This window comes from Battus philenor, unplaced genomic scaffold (assembly GCF_028537555.1).
Source record: "Battus philenor isolate CCGP_79_NKW_IND1 unplaced genomic scaffold, ilBatPhil1.0.hap1 SCAF_22, whole genome shotgun sequence".
Classification (NCBI taxonomy): Eukaryota; Metazoa; Arthropoda; class Insecta; order Lepidoptera; family Papilionidae; genus Battus; species Battus philenor.
In genome coordinates, this window is record NW_027181685.1 from 5,644,145 (window position 1) to 5,664,271 (window position 20,127).

The 20,127-nt window shown below is 32.0% G+C and overlaps 1 protein-coding gene across 2 annotated transcripts in view; it reads left to right on the forward strand.

Moving 5' to 3' along the window:
• The first annotated feature begins 932 nt into the window (after nucleotides 1-932).
• toy (twin of eyeless) overlaps nucleotides 933-20,127 on the forward strand; it is an 88,429-nt gene continuing 69,234 nt past the window's right edge. For both annotated transcript variants that reach the window (XM_068766843.1, XM_068766844.1), the window contains exons 1-2: nucleotides 933-1,167; nucleotides 16,784-16,987. In XM_068766843.1, coding sequence (XP_068622944.1) covers nucleotides 16,975-16,987 — 13 coding nt within the window. In that variant the 5' untranslated portion in view covers nucleotides 933-1,167; nucleotides 16,784-16,974. The remainder of the gene's footprint in view (nucleotides 1,168-16,783; nucleotides 16,988-20,127) is intronic.

Genomic DNA, 20,127 nt, shown 5'->3' on the forward strand with positions numbered 1-20,127 from the left:
TCAGAAGAATAAAAGTATATTTTCAAGTATTAACAACTAGCATACATAAAATATCTTACGTTTTGACAATTTTTTACTTCAAAAGTATTTGTTAATTGCGTAAATTTAAATAAGTTTACGATTTTATTACAGACCCATCATTTGTAGTGTAGATGTTGATTTTCATACAAATTTTCCCAAGAAACTTTAATGAAACAAAACCTTTTCTTTCGAACAGACTTTGCTAAGCACTTTCGAAAAGTCATGACATTGGTACAATATAAATTTAGTTTCGGAATGCTGATTCTATCGAGAAGAAGGTGGGTAAAAACTTGATAGATACTGTTTTATTGCATATTTTACATTTTTTTCCTACTGTAAATCGTCTATTCATTCGCCAGCATTAATTCATATCAATTTATATGTTGATATATAATAAATTAAGCATAATTCATAATAGAAGTGTTATTCAAGGCATGTTGATCTCCTATATCAATCTTGCTTAGCATGTTTTGAATGTTTTCGCGGCCCAAAAAAGATAAATCAACTTAACGTTAACGAAAACTTGATAATAAATAATAATATCCATAATAACTTCTTCCATTAATTTTGTGACAGTTTAAAATCACAGAAAAAAAAACAACATAAACCGTGTGTACATGTAAAAAAAAAACAAGAAATATCACCGAAATGCTATAAAAAAAAAGAAAAACAAAAACGTACTTAGCGTTCGAAATTCAAAAAACATTCGGCTCGGGAAGTCATGCAGCGTGCTTCTGCGAGCATCGCGCGCCGTTCGAATGTGGGCGTGTATACGGCGTTTGGATGTGTGCCTGCGGCTGTGTGCGGCACCCACCCCAGGGTGAGTTAGGGCCCCTACAGGCCCCGCCCCTGCGATGCTCACACGGCTGACTTGGAATCAGATGGCTCGGCCAGTCGCAACCGAGCCGTGATATCGAGAACGCTTCGGAGCTTCCGAACGCTCCCACCCAATACTTAGGGCATTCGATGATTACGCGCTACACTGACCATTCGGTTACTTAGAAACTTGACGAATTAAAGAATTCCGGTTGATAGCTAGGTTAACCGCTCCGACGGACTGTGAACCCAATAAGTTTGTGTATTTTTTGTGGTGCGGACAGTTTGTGAGTTGCAACGTTCGCTTCATGCCGACGCACATCGTATTAGGTAGGTTCAATAACCTTACTATAGTGAATTTGGATTGCCAATTTTAAACTGGGATCACCACCAAAAATGAATCCATAATTGTATAGTGCGTCAACAATAAAATATATATATTTATTTATTAAAACTCTTCTATCACTGTATTACGAAAATATTTTACATTTATGTAATTACTCAATGTAAACTTTAAATAATGATATATTGAAAGCAATGGTAAAATATTATTATATATTTTAAATCTACTACTCGTAGCTGTCAGGAATTCAAGGAATCTATTTATTAAAATTGATTCTTCACGTTAAAAATATTATTAAAATTGATTTAAACAATGTTATGTATCACTATACCATGTTTAAAAAAATTAAACACAGTTAATAATTGGTTTTACAATACAAGAACAGGCCGCCCTACTGTAACATGATATTTTGTATTACCAGAACGCCCGTTGCGGGCTTTTTATATTGTTGAATTATCAAATCTATTGTTGTCTATAATTTGCAATAGTAAACATGAATCTCGTCCTTTTGTCGGTTTTTATTGTTAATATGGTAACATGCTGTTAGTTTTTTTTTTCCACTGGACTATACATGGCAATAGACTATATTTCTTTCTCTTCTTTACTAGATAAGAATATGATATAAAAGCTCTAGAATAACTGTAAGTTTTATTTTTAATAATAATACTTCGACCGATCCAAGTTTATTTCGTAGAATATTAATAAAGAATAATATAGTTTCTTTAAGTTTATAAATATAATTTTCACAATTAAACTATATGAAAAAATTAAAAAATTGATTTCAAAATTGAAAACAGAAATTCTGACATAATTTAATCTAAATAAAATTGTTACAAACTGTAAGATAATTGTATATATTATATATATAAGCATTTATTAATTTCAAGCTGTAACAACGTTTACTAATTTTCAAAAGTTTGACGGCAAAAGAATGTTAATTTAATTGAAAGAATGTAAAAAAAATTGTCACAAACAAAGCAGGCATAGAAACTTCTTGAAATAGCCATAAGAATACTTTATTGTGTACGGAGCGGTTGTGTTCGTAATTTTATAATTTGGTTAAATAGAGATCTCAGTAGTTATTGTTGTCGGTGAATATTTTTGCGGTAACCGATACTTTGACTACAATAGATGACCGTGTCGCAGGCTCTTGTCATTCTTCAACGCTTAACAATATGTATCATCCTTTTTTGTGATAGTAAAATATGTTAAAATCTTTTCTGGAATATTCCACGGAAAATTAATTATTTTTTTAAATATAACAGAATTAAAAGTTATGTCCTAAGACACTAAAATTTTAATAATAAATTTAGCATTGAAATATTATTAATTCAATTATAATTTTAATTTCATGTTCAGATGTTAATTTTAATCGTTATTGATAATACGTAGAAAGTATAATTTATTTACGTACAATAATGATTACGAAAAGAAAAATATAATAAAATTATATTTAAATATTTTTTGACATTAATATAATGAGAAAACTTTTTATCATGTCTTTACTACATTAAATATATTTTTAACATAAATTTGTTGCTTATAAAAAGGTGCAAATACTATATATTTGAAAAATGTTTTAATTTTTAATATTTATAACGTTGGTTCGTTCACATTGAAATATATTTAATTAAATACGAATTTTTTCGCTGGGAAAGTTTCAAAATTAGCTACCTGTATAATACCATTTTTATTTTTTTAATAAAATAGTTGTATTTTATTTAGTAAATTATTGATTACTTTTTTTCATATAAAATTAATTACGGAATTATAGATTGTTTAAAAACTGAAAAAAAAAAATCCTTAGGATAAAATAACAACAAAGAACATATTTTAGAATTTAAAACTTTTTATAATCCTGAATTCATGCAAAGAACATATAATTTCGAGCTCTTTTATGTGTGAAAATAGCGTCACAAAATCAATAAATTGAAACTAACAATCGGGTTCAATAGCGCCGACAAAACGTCTAGAGATGCGAGCTGTAATATTGCGATGCAACTATTATTTACACTCGAAAACCTATTGACTCGAGTGTTGACATCCCTATTATGTAACAACTCTCTGGGGTGCTCTGCGAGCACTTTGACAATTTTTTTATACGCATTAATGATGTATTCCTCACAAAGAAAGACACAACCATTGACAGTTTACAATAATTCTCCCATGCTGTCATTACACGGCTCAAATTTGTAAAAGCCACTTCTAACAACTGCTGATCGAAATTTTCTTTACGAACGCCGCTTCTATACTATTTGGAAGTTTAACAATAGTTTACAAAAAAAAAAATAACATGTTACTTAGCCAATAAAATTATTTGCAATATGTGTTAACAGAATAAATTATATTTAAAACATTCATAAACATAATTAAAGCATTATCATGTGTTATTCGATATATAACTGCGATATAAATATCTAAAGATTTACAGAAGTTTATCTGCTACTGAAAGAAAACTTTCAGGGCTAGAATACTTTTAACGAATAAAGGTGAATTTAAAATAAAAGCGTAGGAATTTTAAATATGTTAATATTTTCGAAAGTACTTTATAAATACAAAACAATTTTTAGTCTTACTTATTCAGCGATATTCGTCCAACTTGTGATGAAACGCATTGAAGTCTTTAGTCCAAATTAAATACTAATTTATATCGTTAATTTGAAAACAATGTTTCCATTAATTTTATTTAAAAAACATTGTATTTAATACTATTACCATAAATTATAACAATTGTTTAAATGTTTTTTTTATTTATTATTAATTTCACGTTTTTACATCAGTAACCCGTAATTTTAAAGATACACAGTAAGCCGTTTTATGACATCGAAGAGATTACATTTTTTAGTGATTAAATTTTTTGACTTCCGTGCTAGTCAAGAGACTGAGTTACGGCGAAGTAGATTTTATACCGATATTAATTAGTAGATGGTATCTATAAACATTACACCTAATTTGTTGTTTCAATTCACATTGTTTTATTAGAAATATATTACGATGCATTGTTAAATGACCTACGCCATTATAATCTCCTTAATGCCTTAGCGGTACGCTGCCGAACTCCCAGTGTTACGAAACCAAAGTATCTCGGCCAAAAAATATAAAATAAAGTAATCCCTGATGGATTCAAAATAACACCTCTTTGGTCTCAATAGCCTCGAAGCCTCGCCCTTCCGACGATGAGGCTTAATAAGGATTAAGATAGAGCCTTTTTAAAAGTAAAAAGCTTCTCGTGTATTCCGCTTATGATATTTTTATTTTTATGTCGGCTGTCTGTCGATTCGGATACATTGGTGACATTTAAATTTTCGTTAATCACATGCACACATTTTATCAATTTAATTTAATTAAAACGAAATTCTGGCGACGTAATTATTGACCATGACTCGATTATTTACGATAAAAAAATGATATGCAACGAGTTTAATAGTTTTTGTATTTCGAACTGAAATTTGCTCAATTTCTAATGGTGATCTTTCAATCGTCAATTGATAAATAATTACAGACATATTTACAAAGAGGATAAATAAAAACTAGAATGTGTAGCGTGTATCTTTACAATCAAATACTCTATTGAAAGTGTTAACAATCATTAGCAGTTAAAATTACATCAAAGTCGCCCGCGTTTACCACGTAAGACCGCGGTAGTAGACCGGCGGTGGTAGCAATGGCAGAAAGGTAATATTCTGTATTGAATGTAGCACAATGGTAACAGATTGATTTATAGTGCCGCTCGGCATGCGTGGTGTTGCTCTCACGCGCCGTATCAAACGCCGCTCGAGTACGGTTAGAAGAGAAAATTTACCAATTTTTTACTAATACAAAATTTGTGTATACATGTAAGTATATAGCTCAATTGTCAGCAAACAGTTTTTACGCTTATTTCCAATAAACTTTAATTAAGACGTTGCTTTACTTCCTTTACAATTCTTCTATTGAAAACAATATTTAAAATTACACTATGAGAACGTTCAATAAAGATCTATTTATCTTTTTTTGTACATATGATTGTGAATTACAAGAAATTTTGCCATTTAATAATATTTCTATCGCGCAAATACGATGAAATAAATAAATACTTGACTTAACACGGGTGAATATACGGTTCATTTGTCAGATAAAAGATTTTATACATATTTCTTATCACCAAGTATAAAGTGAGCACTCTATATATCTCTATTGAAATGCGATTGGCCAATAAAATCTGGCAGAACATAGTCTATAGGGACAGTAAACAATAATAGCTTTTAATATAGTAATTCGAATTTTGAAGATGCTTTTTCTCACTATATAATCTTTATGTTTTTTATAATATCAGAAAATTCGATTGATTTTTACAGCATTGAAAATTTGTATACTAGATGGCAAAAGGTCGTTAATAACGAAGGTGAATATATTGTTAATTAGAAATAAAAACTTGTTAAAAATGTAGTCGTGTGAATTTAACTTAAAAAAGCGACATTACTTTCCGGTCCCGTTAATATATTTAGCTAAAGTGTTTTCATGAACACGTACCTGCTGTCGGTACCCTGTCGTTCTGAAACACGTTAACAAATCGCCGTCGCTATCGTCGGCCCCACTAACGGGCATTTGTAAGACATTCTAATTTATTTCTGTTAAGACTACACCTAAGTCGTACGAGGTGTTACGCGCTCAAGGCGTTTGGTGCATCCTATCGATCTGAATAAAACTCATTGATCTGTATAAGCAATCAAGACGCTTTTGTATTTAAAAAATACTCAAAAAGAAAAATTTCTCAACGTTAAACATCATATGTTATTGACTATTGTATAATCTTAAAATAAACAACTTATATATATATAGATATGCATACGTATATATAAGTATTTTTGTATGTATGAATGTATGTATAGTAATATATGTACTTCTATGTATGTAAAAACTAAGTTATTCTCTCTCTCATTCATGTCTCTCATCTTCATCCAAAAGTTGTCTGGTGTCGAGTGATACCGCCTCTTGAACCTTTGATTCTCTTATAAGTTACTAGCTGATCCCGCAAACGTTGCTTTGCAAAAAAAAATTGAGATTTTAATTTACAAATAAAAAATAAGGGTTGATCGTAGAGGGGTGAAAATTTATGGTTGTATGTATTCTTGTATGCTGTATCATAAAAAATTAAAACAAAAAATTTCGTTAAAAAATAAAAAAAAATTTTAGGTGTGAACAACCTTTATCACTTAGGGGTATAGAAAATAGATAGTAGCCGATTCTCAGACCTACTGAATACGCATATTAAATTTGGTAAAAATCAGTCAAGCCGTTTAAGAGGAGTTCAAGTTCGAACACCGTGACACGAGAATTTTATATATTAGATTATCTATGGTGTACAAAAAGGTGTAAATAAATAAATAAATAGATCTTTGTTAATCACATGTAGACACGTCTGCCATCGAATTCATCATCATTTTAGACAATTGTTGCCCATTGCAACGCAGAATACTCTCCCACGATCACCTATATTGTCTGCTCGCTTGTTTAGAACTGTGCTTATAGAACATATACATATATTCCAGGACTTTTTATAAATATATTTGCAGTGATTTTAAATGTTGTCTTTAGATTATTTTGGAATAAAAATAACCAATTCAAACTAATTCTTTATTTATTATTTAATAGTCTGGCAGTCTTCTCATGATATACACAATTCGTCACCGTAAATGATTATCTGGATAATAATGTGAACAAATTAATAAATAAATTACTTGTTATTATTTTTATCCATCGTTATGATTTAGAATCAAATCTAACCTTATAGCATTGCATGACACGAAGAAGTCGTATCTACATCAAGTACATGACAATAATTAAGTAAATTGCTTATAAAGAATATTTCAATTTAATATCATGTTAATCAAATAAAAATTAATTTTATTCAATTACTCGTTATACCACATTGTTGATTTTTTAGTGTTGTGAGATTTATAAAATACATGCTTTTATTACGAATGCTTTTAATTTTTTTTCATGAAGTTTTAGACAGCGGTAATAACTGGCCATAAATAAAACTGTAAATTTACAGTTAAAATAAAAAAAAAAAACTAAAAAGACAGCAAAGTTTTAATTGTAAGTATGTTTTGTTGTTAGTCAATTTAAAATCATTATAATACAACATCTCTATGATCATTCTTAAAACTTTAAAATACAAACTGAAGCGTTGTGTTTGTCAACGCAAGATAAGATGGCGTCTCGTCAACTAAGTTATTTTGCAGCGTAAGCCCCCTTCAAACACGAGTACAATAACATTTGCAAAGAAAAGAAGTATCACTTTAATAAATAAGTAGTTATATTTGGGCGTGGTATGTAACGTGAATCATATACATAATTTTATAAATGATCAAACATGTCAATAAGCGTAAACCTTTTTTTTCATCTTTCTGTAAGACACTAGGGAGGTTATTATAGCTTAGTGAGAGAAAATGGATTGCGTGGAAATAGTAAAAACATTTATTTTCCCATTCAAAACATGAAGTAAATTTATACATGTCATTGAATTAAAAAAAAATAATTACAAAATCTCTTTATTCAAGTAGGCATTTACACGCGCTTTTGAATTGTCAACTGTTTTAACATATTATAAACTACCACCGGCGCATTATACTGGTCAGAAACACAACAGTTGCTTTTTTTAAATGAAACTTTACAATGTTTAATGTATACATTATAATGTAAATGAGTAAACAAACCAAGATTCACATAATTTGATCAAGAATTCTTGAATCCTTTAATAAAATTCATTTAATAATATACTTTTTCATTTTAGATTCAAAACTAAGCAATGCCCTATGTAATACTAAATTCTTCAGTCTTTCAATGTAAGAAATACAAATTTATTTTATTGTTAATCGTGGTTTGTAGTTTAGACAATAAAACAACGTATAAAATTTTCGGTTTAAAATAAGATGGAAAAAGGATCTAGTAAGTTAACAATTATTCATCAAACAATCATCTAAGTACGAATTAAGTGATAAAATTTTACGTTTATACAGTCAAGTACAAAATTGAGACAATAACATGATACATGTCACGGTGTACAGGAGCGGTAAATGAAACTATTAATATCAGTTATAATAAACCTGAGCTTTTAACAAAATTTTCATGCTACGAGGGCTGTTTAATAACTCCGTGACCATTTGAATAAAAAGAAATCATCGACAAATAAGGGTTCTATTTTTAAATATAATCTCCTTTCAGATCAATACATTTCAGCGTCCAGCATTTTTCCAATTTTTTAAAATCCTTTCAAATAAAAGGTTGTTTTCAAGACACTCAAAATAGGCCTTTGTTCCAATAACGACTCCATACCTGTTTCAACACTCATCATAAAGATATTTTATTCATGTATAAAAATAACACAAACCCTATTTAATATACCTTTCAGCCCATAGACGTCCACTGCAAGGAAAAGGCCTCCTCCGAAGATATCTATAGGGGGATATACCGATCCCCATATCCCCCTATAAATAATAGATTGGAAGGCGGGTTAGGGATTGCATTTTGGTATTATGGTACGCAAAGGACGCTGCTGCCCATCCTCTAGAAACTTGTTTGTGAGCAGTGGCAATCTTATACCTTTAACACACAAAGTGTTAATTATATAAGAAGGAAATCGAACCAGCGACCTACGATTGCATGTGTCTATCTTCTACCCTTGGGTCACTGCAGCTCATGTACGTTTTACTTTTTTGATTTGATGGTATACAAAAAATATAAATATCAAATTCAAAGTAATGTAGTAAAAATTATCCATTGGATGTTAAAAGTTGACATAGTAAAAAGTATATATATACATATATATGTATTAATATATGTATAATATATACATATCTATTTATGTATGTGTATAAATATAAAGTGATACAGAAAATACATTGAAAGTATACTTTTTGCTTTCATCGCCTTGTATAGTCGAATTTCCTTGTGAATTCTAGAAAACTACCTTTTTCTTTGTATGAACTTGATGTTTAGTATCCTATTAACTATTTAAAGAAATTAAATAAACTTTATGAGTTTTATTACTATTGCTTTCAAGTTGTTTTGTTTTTTATTACCATTAGTCAAGTTAATCCGTACTGTATTGTTAAAAGAGCACTTTTAAAGTACGAACATTATTTTCTAGTTTTAATTTTTTATATAAATGTCCTTTATCCCATTTTTGTATAGAAGCGTTTGCTGAATCTCTCCCTCCGTTATTAATACAATAATTAAATGAAACTTTTATCTCTCCATTAATTATCAAAAAAACATCACCATAACGAGTTTTTGATAACAAGGTGCAATTAAAATGGTAACATTTGTTGAGAGTTAAACAGCTGGCATCCGGGCACAGACAGCACACAGAGCTGCGCCGATATAAATGCATAGACTAAAAATTTTGAAAAAAGAAAACCGCAAAGTCAAAACATCAAACGATCAGTATGACACTCGACGACTCAAAGGGCCCACTAAGCATGCATACGCACTAACTTTAAAAAGTTAACGGATACGTCACATCCCTGTTAATTATGTAAGTATAGAGAAAGCGCCCCGCTTCGCTTTATTTTATAAAAACGCAGTGAAAAGGAAGAGCGCCTTTGACGTTTCAAACCTAAACGAGTAAGTGTACTCTGCGGAATGGGTTATATGTTTTCACAAAGCATGCACTTTCAAATTACTTTGAATTTGTATAGATTTGTGCTTGCGGGCAGAGCATCCCCGCGATACGAGCTTCTCTTTACACATGTGTATTTGTAATGATCACATTCAAAAGTACAACATACAAAATATACAGAAAAGTAAGTCTATTTTATCATTAAGGCGAATACATACAGGGTCATTAGTCAACTAAAGGCTTTTTTAAAACTTTTACACCTATTTTCAATCACTTGTATAAAATTATAGCTCCGAAATATGTCACATTATCTAATTTTCTATCTTAAAAATAATATTGTTACCCAATCTCTTTAATTAACCACCTGAATATTTTAGGAATAGAACAAAGCTTTTACTTTTATCATAGAAATCAAACAAAAGAACACAGCCAATGTACAATAATAAAGTTTTTTTTTACAATAAACAGACAATGAATGAGCAGTTTGAGCAGTGGCAACTTAGCGGTAGAGCACCGAGATGTGTGATTGTATGTCGCAGGTTCGATTCCCAGAGTACAATCTTATGTAATTCACACTTTGTGCATTGATTATATAGGATTGACACAGCTTACAAACAAGGACGGATGAGTAGCAGCATCATCTGTGTACCATAATATGACACTGCGATCGCCAACTCCCATGCTAATCGTGGCGATTATGTTATATCCCCATATAGATATCTTTGCGGGCGACTTATGCCTTGTATTGGGCGTCTACGGCATGAAACGCCGAGACGACGAATTTCAGCATGATGAAAGAACAATACAACAAATGATTGCATACGTTATACATAATTTTATCGATAGAGAATTAAAATTTAAGTTAATTTGCCTGTTAAAGGCATCAGGATTGAAGTTAGAGATATCTATTTCTATATTATTAGCTGTAGTAAAGATTTTGTAAAGCCTACAGATTCTTATAACAAAATGACGAACAAAAGATGCTGGATGTGGGCCGGTTCCATTGGAAATCTCTGGGAAGGCTTACGTATAACATTGGACATGTTGCGGTTGAAATCATAATGATGAAGATTTTTATGGATTTCATTAGTGTTTGTAAAATATAATTATAATTTTATAAAGATTTCAGTGGACGCTATAAAACTGGACGTAAGCATTGCGTAAATGTCAAATGTTAAAAAGAAAAGAGCAGGCATTGCGGAATTCGATTAGTGAATCTATTCAGTAAAGAGCGAGGCATTAGCGGCACCTGCGTCCCGACGAACGGCGCTGAATCAAAGTGGAAACTAATGAGGTGTGCGCGAGCGGAACCTACCAGACATCCGATCTTTAAGAGAACTCGTGGAAACACGCTTAGTGCTGTGAAATAGATTCTTTGCGGATAACTCGATGTTTTTGAACGATGCAATCTGAATTGAGATCATTTTTTAACGAAAAATTTACAGATTTTTTTTTGTATTGGAACATTCTTTAAGTTTTCATAATTTCAGCCGTAGGATTTCCACTGTTGTGCTCAGGCATTTCCTATCAAAATAATGTCAGCTGATAGACGCCCACTGCCTTCGCCATCATCATCATGATGTCCGACCTTGCGCTGTCCGCATCCAGCATCACATCATCAGTTCAATAGGTTTCCTCCATAGGTTCTCATAAACCTGTACAAATAAAAGTGGCGGGTAGGCCCATACCTTGCTGTGGGATTCTATTTCCTGACCTCTTCAGGTGATGATAAAAATTTTTTTCACCATCGAATAAAATTTTGTTCATAGTATAAAACTACAAATTTTATTTAATACATTTACACTGTTGACATGTAATAAAGCAAAATGAACAAATGAAATGAAATTAAATTAAATTTAGTTTTTGTAACAATAAACGGTGGTCTCTCTCAACAGTTTAAAGAGCTAGGACCCATAAACAATTATAAGAGATAATTAAGGTCCACTTCCTCTTCCTATTTACATCAAATATAACCTTTCACCTGTTTTATATAAATAAATACGCACTTTATTTGTAAATTATGTTCAATTTTTGTCATAAAATATACTCAATCAGACTTTTTATTCGTGTTTCTAAACAAACGTACATATTGTTCGCAAGCTTTAAAGTGTTACAACATACACAAAAAATTATATAACAAATAACACTATTGTTACGTGTATGTGTGTTTTCCCGCCATTTGTTACAAGTTACAGATTAAAAATGTCATACAATAGATTATTTGTCAACTTTGTAAGTGTATAATTTTATATATCTATATGTAAAATATGGAATTGTTATATAGTATAATCCAACTAGTGGGTGGGCTGTCCATGTGGACGAACGATAGTCAAAGACCGGGTATCGTGGCTGTTCTTGGTGAAGGCTTGTGTCTTGCTGTCGGCATCTATCAGCTAAAATGATGATGATGAATATTAAAAAATAATATGAAAGGAATATAACATTTATGATATATAGAAAATGAATTGATAAAAATTATACATATAACGATTTATACATAGAAACAAAATCCAAAAGTAAGAAATAAAATTTGTCAAATCGTAACTAAATTTCAGTTAAACAAACATCTCTATCGACACGGCATCTGTAGATCCAGCTCAACTGGAATTTTTAAATCGTCGGCACCGACTTTATACCCGTTTAGAGAGCTCTGCATGCAGTTGCCTTTGACGTTCTCAGACGGCCACTTACAACGGGTAACTGTTTTTTCAACATTTGCGTACTTTTGCTTAGCTCGGATCTTTTCTAATGTATATTTCCGCATCTGCCCTGTTCACAAAAAAAAACAAATTTTCCGTTTTATTACGCGCCATAACTGGTAATTTGTATTCATAATTAAATTATGTTATTATTAAGAATTCTGCCTTTGACTCTATGCTAATATATCTAAAATTTCCGACTTTATTGTTATGTACGGTATTGGTATGAACCATAGTTATTAATGTTTGATATATGTTATAGAGGATTTCAGTAGTGAAACGTGGTCTTTTACTTCGGGCCTGGTTGGCAAGCTTGAATTTGCTCAAGGAGCGATGGAGAGCGCTATGCACGGGGTTTCTTTACGATATCGAATCAGAAATGAGAAACTTGATCAAATTAAAATACCCGACATCACTTAGGACTTTTACAAATTGAAGTGGCACTGGGCAGGTCTCATGGCGCGCTGAACAGGTAGCCGCGGGGGCCCTGAGTTTCCTGAGTGGAGAGCCTGAACCGGAAAGCGCAGTGTTTGTCGACGAGGTGAACACATTCTCTCTTCAAAGTGATGAAATGTTGCTGGATAAAGACCATATCCCGAGACCGTTTGCAGCGCACATCCTACGGCTGAAATGACTATAATGTTGATAAAAAGATTGCAAACATTGAGTGGCTTTGAAGGTAAAAAGTCAATTTAGGAATTTAAATCCGGTTTGACTTTAGTCGAACATTTTAATATGATAAAATGCATATACTTAAATGCGGCTAAGCCGGAAGGGGTCCGTCCTCAGTTTTATAAGTACAGAGCGACCCACAAGTTTCCCAGGCGCCAGACCCGGCTACTACAGGCGAGGCTATAGCTAATTAATGTAATTAGAAACAACTTTTTGTACGCGCCGTAGTAAGCCGATACCGAGGCGAGTGCGTCTGATAACGAGGAGTTCTTAAAGGCGGCCGCCGATCGCACGCCGAGATAAACCGCCGTCCGTTCGCTCGTGATGTATTATATTTGTTATGATGCCGAGATGCCACTTGCGGGGAATATCTTCACGACGTTTTAGACTTTGACGTGGAAAGTTGATAGTGGTCTGTAACGAGGGATATTTACGGCGGCGCTTATTCAAAAAAACAATTTTAAACTTTCGTTGAACATACGGTTATGAATAAAAAAGTAGGTTTTTACCAAACCTATTAGAAATGTATTATGAGTATACAGGATGATGGCTTATGGGTGTAAAAGTTTTAAGGACTGAAATGTATAACTCGTTTGCTGTAATTTAATATATGGTTCACCCTTTCCTAAAATATTTTTTTTCTGTTTTCAAAATAGGATTAATACATATTAAAACTGATTATTATTTACTATCTATCCCTGCAGAGTTTGTACTGTCAGAAGTTTTATTCGCCTGCAGAAAAAAATAAATAAATTATTGTGTTTATAACTGATTTCGTATGTTAAATCTCACTTTTGTAAGATTTACAAGTGGACAAGGAAAATATCGATGTCGGAAATAAAATTGGACAAATCGGCATATTCATCTTCCAAAAGTTTAGGAAAAGTCTCTATGACCTTCTTTAGTATATTTACTCTTCTTTAAATATAATGAATGTATTAAATCTTTTGGAGGAACTATGTGCGGTATTACACTACATCGCCGTCGCCGATATTACTGTGAATTTCGTAATTAGTTAAAATAGTTTTTCAAACAAAAACTTTTTAAAAATCTTATGAGTGCGTGAATGATTTATTAAGTAATAATGAGCTGGGCGAATAATTCTTCTATTACTGTGTTTAGGATATTGTGAAAGTTGCCACGAAAAAAAAACCGTCTGTGAGCATCGTTTTAGTGCACGTTAAGAACGATTGTACCTTCACGTTGTAAGATGCCATTGTAGGAGCTCAATCTTATTCTAGTTCTTATTAAACTAGCCTCTCTTCACAATTGTTTATTCACTGTAAATGTGGATGATAATAATATGAAAAATAAATGATAATGTGCAAACATACCTCCAGCAATCAATAGTTATGAAACATAAAAAATTAAAGAAAGAATTTCCGTTAGTTTTAATTTACAACATTCATTATAAATCAATTGCGACACCATTAAAAATCCAGTGTCATTATTAAAACTGCAGATTTCAAAGGACGCAGACAGTGTCCACGCGACCTCCGCAATCCTACATTAGTTTGGATCCAATTTAGCAAGCACTCGCTTTGACTAGACTCAAAGTGAGTCTACCCTCAGGTCGAACCTTTGGCCCATTGTGAGTTACGAGGGGAAATATCAAAGTGAAGTCATTCGATTGGGACTTGAAAAGATCAAATACGTGTCCCGATATTTGAGTACCTGTGACTTTTGTCATGGCGCCGGTATTAGACGCTTTTTTATGCAACGCCGGAATGATCGGAGACGTCCTTTTGACGTATGTAATGTGCGGCAAAACACGACCGAAAGAAGCAATTTTTTATATATAAAAGAATATTATATATATATATATATATATATATATATATATATATGCAATTTACGATCGATAGATAAAGTATATTTACCAAAACTTTAAATGTTGGCTTATCATGGAAACCACCTTTATGTTGACATTATCTCGGGATTCGAATGGCTTCAATGATTTACTATTAAATACAATGCTTGTATCATTATTAGTAACTCATCGAAGCCGCTGCGATAAATTCTAAACTCAATTTTTTTTACTTTATTATACAAGTATCCGCCCTAATAATAAAAAAAATTCTTTAAGTAAAAAATCATTTAAATTAATTAAATATTAATGTTAGTTTGAATTTTTAGAATTATTAAATTTACATTACAAGTCAAAGTTGAAGCCACAAGTCATTTAAGACTAAGTTACTATAATTGATTGGTATATGCAGTTGTTATAAATTGTAACGAAAATTTATTCGAGTTTACAAGTTGTAAATGATTTTACATGACATAAAATATCAATTTATTTGCACTAACTGCACGAAGTGGTGACAAGTTACGTCTAAAAACAGGGTTTGCGAAATGGTATAGACATTCTGAATATATTATTGGCAAGGAGGTCCTAGAAATCATTCGTTTAATTAACAATAAATAAGATTTCGATGTTTATAAATCGCGTTAAAGTGTTTCAATTAAACAAGACACTAAAATTATTGACAAGGTAAATATATATTTGTTTTATTAACTTAATAATTCAAGGACAACGAAGCGAGCGCTAAAAAGAATGTAATCGCCGTAAAATAAATATTCATATCTAATCTAACAAGTTAAACGCAATCACATCGAACATCTCATTCAAACAATAAAAAACTCAAACATAACCGACAGACTGACGTACAAGAACGACTACCGTTCAGTTGCGGGCATGATGGGTGGTAAGGCTCCCAGTTATCATTTCTCCATCGCTTCATTACCGCGATTCATCGATCAATATCGAAACTCACGAGCGCCGCAACTATTTCTACTATGCAACAATAGATGGCGCTCTCTGACATTACAGATTCATTGGCAATTAGCATCGACTTTTTCTCGTGAGATCTGAACGCGGTCCTGATTGTTATTGATGATTCGATTGTTTCAGCTTGCTGCACGCTTTGTGGTACTACAGCGACCTTTTCTATGATTTCTTGTACAACCTTAAAAGTTACAATTCAAAAGTTTGTAATGTTATTCCTTGAACCACATGACTTTAGCTCTCATAGTTCGAGAATCACATTTCACAATTTGCTCGACATCGTATGAACTTAGAATATATCTAATATTAATCTTTTTAAAGTGACACACTAAATCCTGTTATGTATGTAACTCATAAACATTTTGTACTTAAGTGTAATACAGAAGTAATTCGAAACTACAGAAAACTTTTGTTCAAGATTTTTTCTACAGTTTTATGTAAATATCGCATAAGCAAAATGTTGAATTCGACATATTTTATTTAAAATAAATACGTAGCCACGAGTGAACTACCGAAAACAGTAACAATTCATAAAGCTTTGATCATGTTAAGATTGTCACAAGAGGCTGGATCCGCCCGCTTCCAACAGGCCGTATTGAAAATACGAGGGAGAGGTCTATGTCCAGCAATGGGCGTCCTACAGCTGAAATGATGAATTGTGATGTCTCATTTTTGTCTCAAATCCCTTCTCCAGTTAGCAAGCCGTGTCCATATTAACTATTAAGGATAAGCACTTTAGAAATCACGGACACATCTCTCTAACTAATTTGATCTATCTGTTCAAAGGGGCGATTCTATATTGACTAACAAATGATGATGTTGATGATGATGTTTATTTGCAGATTGGCGAATGCTCTAAGAGTGGCTCAAGAAGCGGTGGTAGTGGGTAACTGGTGGTGGGAGAGCCGTAGTGGTGGCGCTGCACGGGGGGTGGGGGCGGGCGCCGGCGCCCGCGCACGCCGCCACCACGCTGGTGGGCGGGCTGGTGGCGCCGCCGCGGGAACCCACCACGGCGGCAGAGGCCTTCTGGAAGATGCCCCATAAAGGTAATTTTTGTGAAAGTACAACAATTCTTCCACTACTACTATTTGTCCGAAGTTTAACACAATACAATAAAGATAAATAAAATAATGAAATTATATTTATATATAAAAAAAATCAATAATTTAACTTTTTAAAGTAGAGTGTCATTTTTTTAATAGTGGACAGCAAAAGAAACAGCCACGATTAATATTCTGTTATCAAAGTTGTTATTTGTGGGTACTCTTTTAAAAGCGAATGCGTACGATTTTACAATACACTTATGTATAACATCATGCAATAAATGTGTTATACAAAAATTGTACTAAAGCGTAAAGATTTTTTTTAATTGATAATAAGTTAGTTCTAGATCTAGATCAGGTACGTTAGGAGCCCTATTAGTTTTAAGTTGTAGAATGTCCTTTTAAGGGAGCCAAATCTAAATGTAGTTTCTATAAATTTGGACTCTTCTGACATTTTTTTCACGACGTCTACGAGTGGTCTATAAATGGTCTTACATAAACAAAAATGTAATTAAATGTGTGTTAACAAAGTTAATAACCTTGTATGCCTAATTATGTTCCCACTGTAACGAAAGCCATAGAGAGTAGTGAACCATACGGAAACAGAATGGGTTGCTAGATATCATAAATCTTTTAGGTTCTTGCAGCAATGTTCTTGCAGATTGATACATGGATAGCACTAGTCAATGTAAATAATTTTATATAATCTACTTTAAACTATCAGTTGCATATAAAAGAACACATAATTACTGTACTAAGTTATAATGTATATAGTATTCTTTTCCTCCCATTATTCTCCTCATTGCTGGTGGCCATGATGTACACGATGAATCATCATCTTCATTTATTTGCATCACCTGTTTTTATCTTGTCATCGGCATCGTGTAGAACGAACTGATATCGTTTGAGTAACAGATGGAGGTCATAGACCTGCATTTGCTCACGACTTTTTAAGTAATCATAAATTATTAAAGATATTTGCAGTCAATTTTGCCTACATGGCTAAAGAAATCTAGTACTCCTAGACAACTGATAAATATTATGGTTTTCTTTTGACTTATTTTACGATATAATCTACAAAAACAATGAAATAATTTTCTATAGTTCACAAACATCTTTAATTCACAGCACATAGATCACAAAACGTGCACAAGTAAAAAAATCGAAAATGATTACTTTCAGCCAAGACAGCCGTGCAAATCTTCTCATTATGTTCTTTACTATGGGAGTTATTAAAAATTACAAGCTTAGTGTATGCAGTGAAACATACCCATTCCTTTTGTTTTTGATTCACTCTGTTGTCTACTATGATTTGAAATTATATAATTGTCTTAGTAACCTTTTCACGCCTGACACGTAATCTTTATATAATTTGCAATGTTTCTTCATGCAGTTTAATATTAAGTTTGTATGATTTATCATTTTGAAATAGAAGAAGAAGCTTGTTATAATCTTTTAACTCATTCAACAAGATCGTTAAATAAATGTGCCAAGCCAACTATTAAAGAAGGCAATGCTCTAAGAACTTTAAACACGTACGCAAAATATCTCGGCTCTTACATAGCCGGCACCGAGGCGACCGCCCATCCCGACGTAATAAACCAACAACTAACTGGCAGCGAAGTTGGCGCTCCTTACAACTCTACAATACAAGTTAACAATATTGGCAACGCCCGTTACTCCGTCAGTCTTGACGAGGTTTTCGTAACTTCCCGAGTTATAATGATTGGTGCATCCTCGCTTCGCGACTCGAAGTTTGTAAGGTTAGAGTTAATTAAAACTGGTGGTTAAGTTTCGTTAAGATTTCAAAAGTGCAGCTGTGAAGATTTTTGAACAGAATCTTTGTGTGGCGCGGTAGAAAGGGTACCCATCTTTGTGTGTCTTTTGAGAGTAAAGTTATTTCTAAAACCGCTTTAACGTTTGGGGCTTCTATCTTTTGGTGTCTTTTCTTCTACTCTACTATTAGAGTAAGGTAGAGATAAGATAGAGTAGAAATAGCCTTACCATTCTTATAGAATTCTACGGAAAAGGCTCATGCCGAGTAGCATACGTCCTACGGCTAAAATGATAATAAAAGTGTTCCTAGTTATTATCATCAACACGAGCATTTTGGTGCTTTCTTATTTTTTTACTATTAAAAATTATCAATTTATACTCCATGCTATTTTATTTCGGTACAAAGTCTTTTTTGTTCATTTTACGCTAGAGTTGATTGCCTGTAAAAAAATGATTATCGATAAATAAAAAAAATCTCTCTCCAACAATAAACCGCTTAAAAGATGAACAGAAAACTTTTCGTCCATACATCGAGTTTATTTTAAACCATTAAATAATATTGGAAGTTGTTCAAGTAGATAAAAAAAATTCTTCGGAAGTTGTACATTAGTTTAAATAAGAAAACTTTCTATTTCTGAATGTACCAGTTCCTTAGTTAAATTATTAGATTTCACATTTAATTTCCTTTCCTTGTATTATTCTTAAGTAAAATAAAAAACAATTTTGTGTAGGAGTCATAAAAATTGCGTTTAAATGAAAGAATATTTAATAATATAAACAAAAATGTTTCATATTGATGATATATGATATCAAAAATAGATAAATCTAAAACATATTACATCTTCGCTATGTTTATTTCCATTTTATTACTAATACACTTAATTGTCTAACATAAAATAATCCGTGTTTAATTTTAAATCTGTTTTAGTGTAAAATATGTATTATGCATTCGTATATTGCATTTAAAGCCCACAGTTCCTAAATACAACAGAATAACAAATAATGAATATTTCACAAATTAAAACAGGAAAATAATCCTTGCGTCTTGATATTAAAAATAATACAAAGATATATATAGGACTATCATTATCAATTTTAGCCGTATAACATTCAGTCATAGATATATATCTGTCCTGTGGATTTCCAATAGGACTGGTAGGAAACGTTCAGCATCCAATGTCTTCCGATGACTTTAATCAGGTCGTCTGTCCAGAATTTAAATAATTAATTTTTAAATTTTTCCGGTTTTTCTCAAAAAATTATTTCAAGTAACTCAAATATAACATAAATAATGTTTACTAACAAATACGTTCCATTTGGCTAGAGCCAGTTTACTTACTATTGCGCGATGTATTTCTGCTATTTGT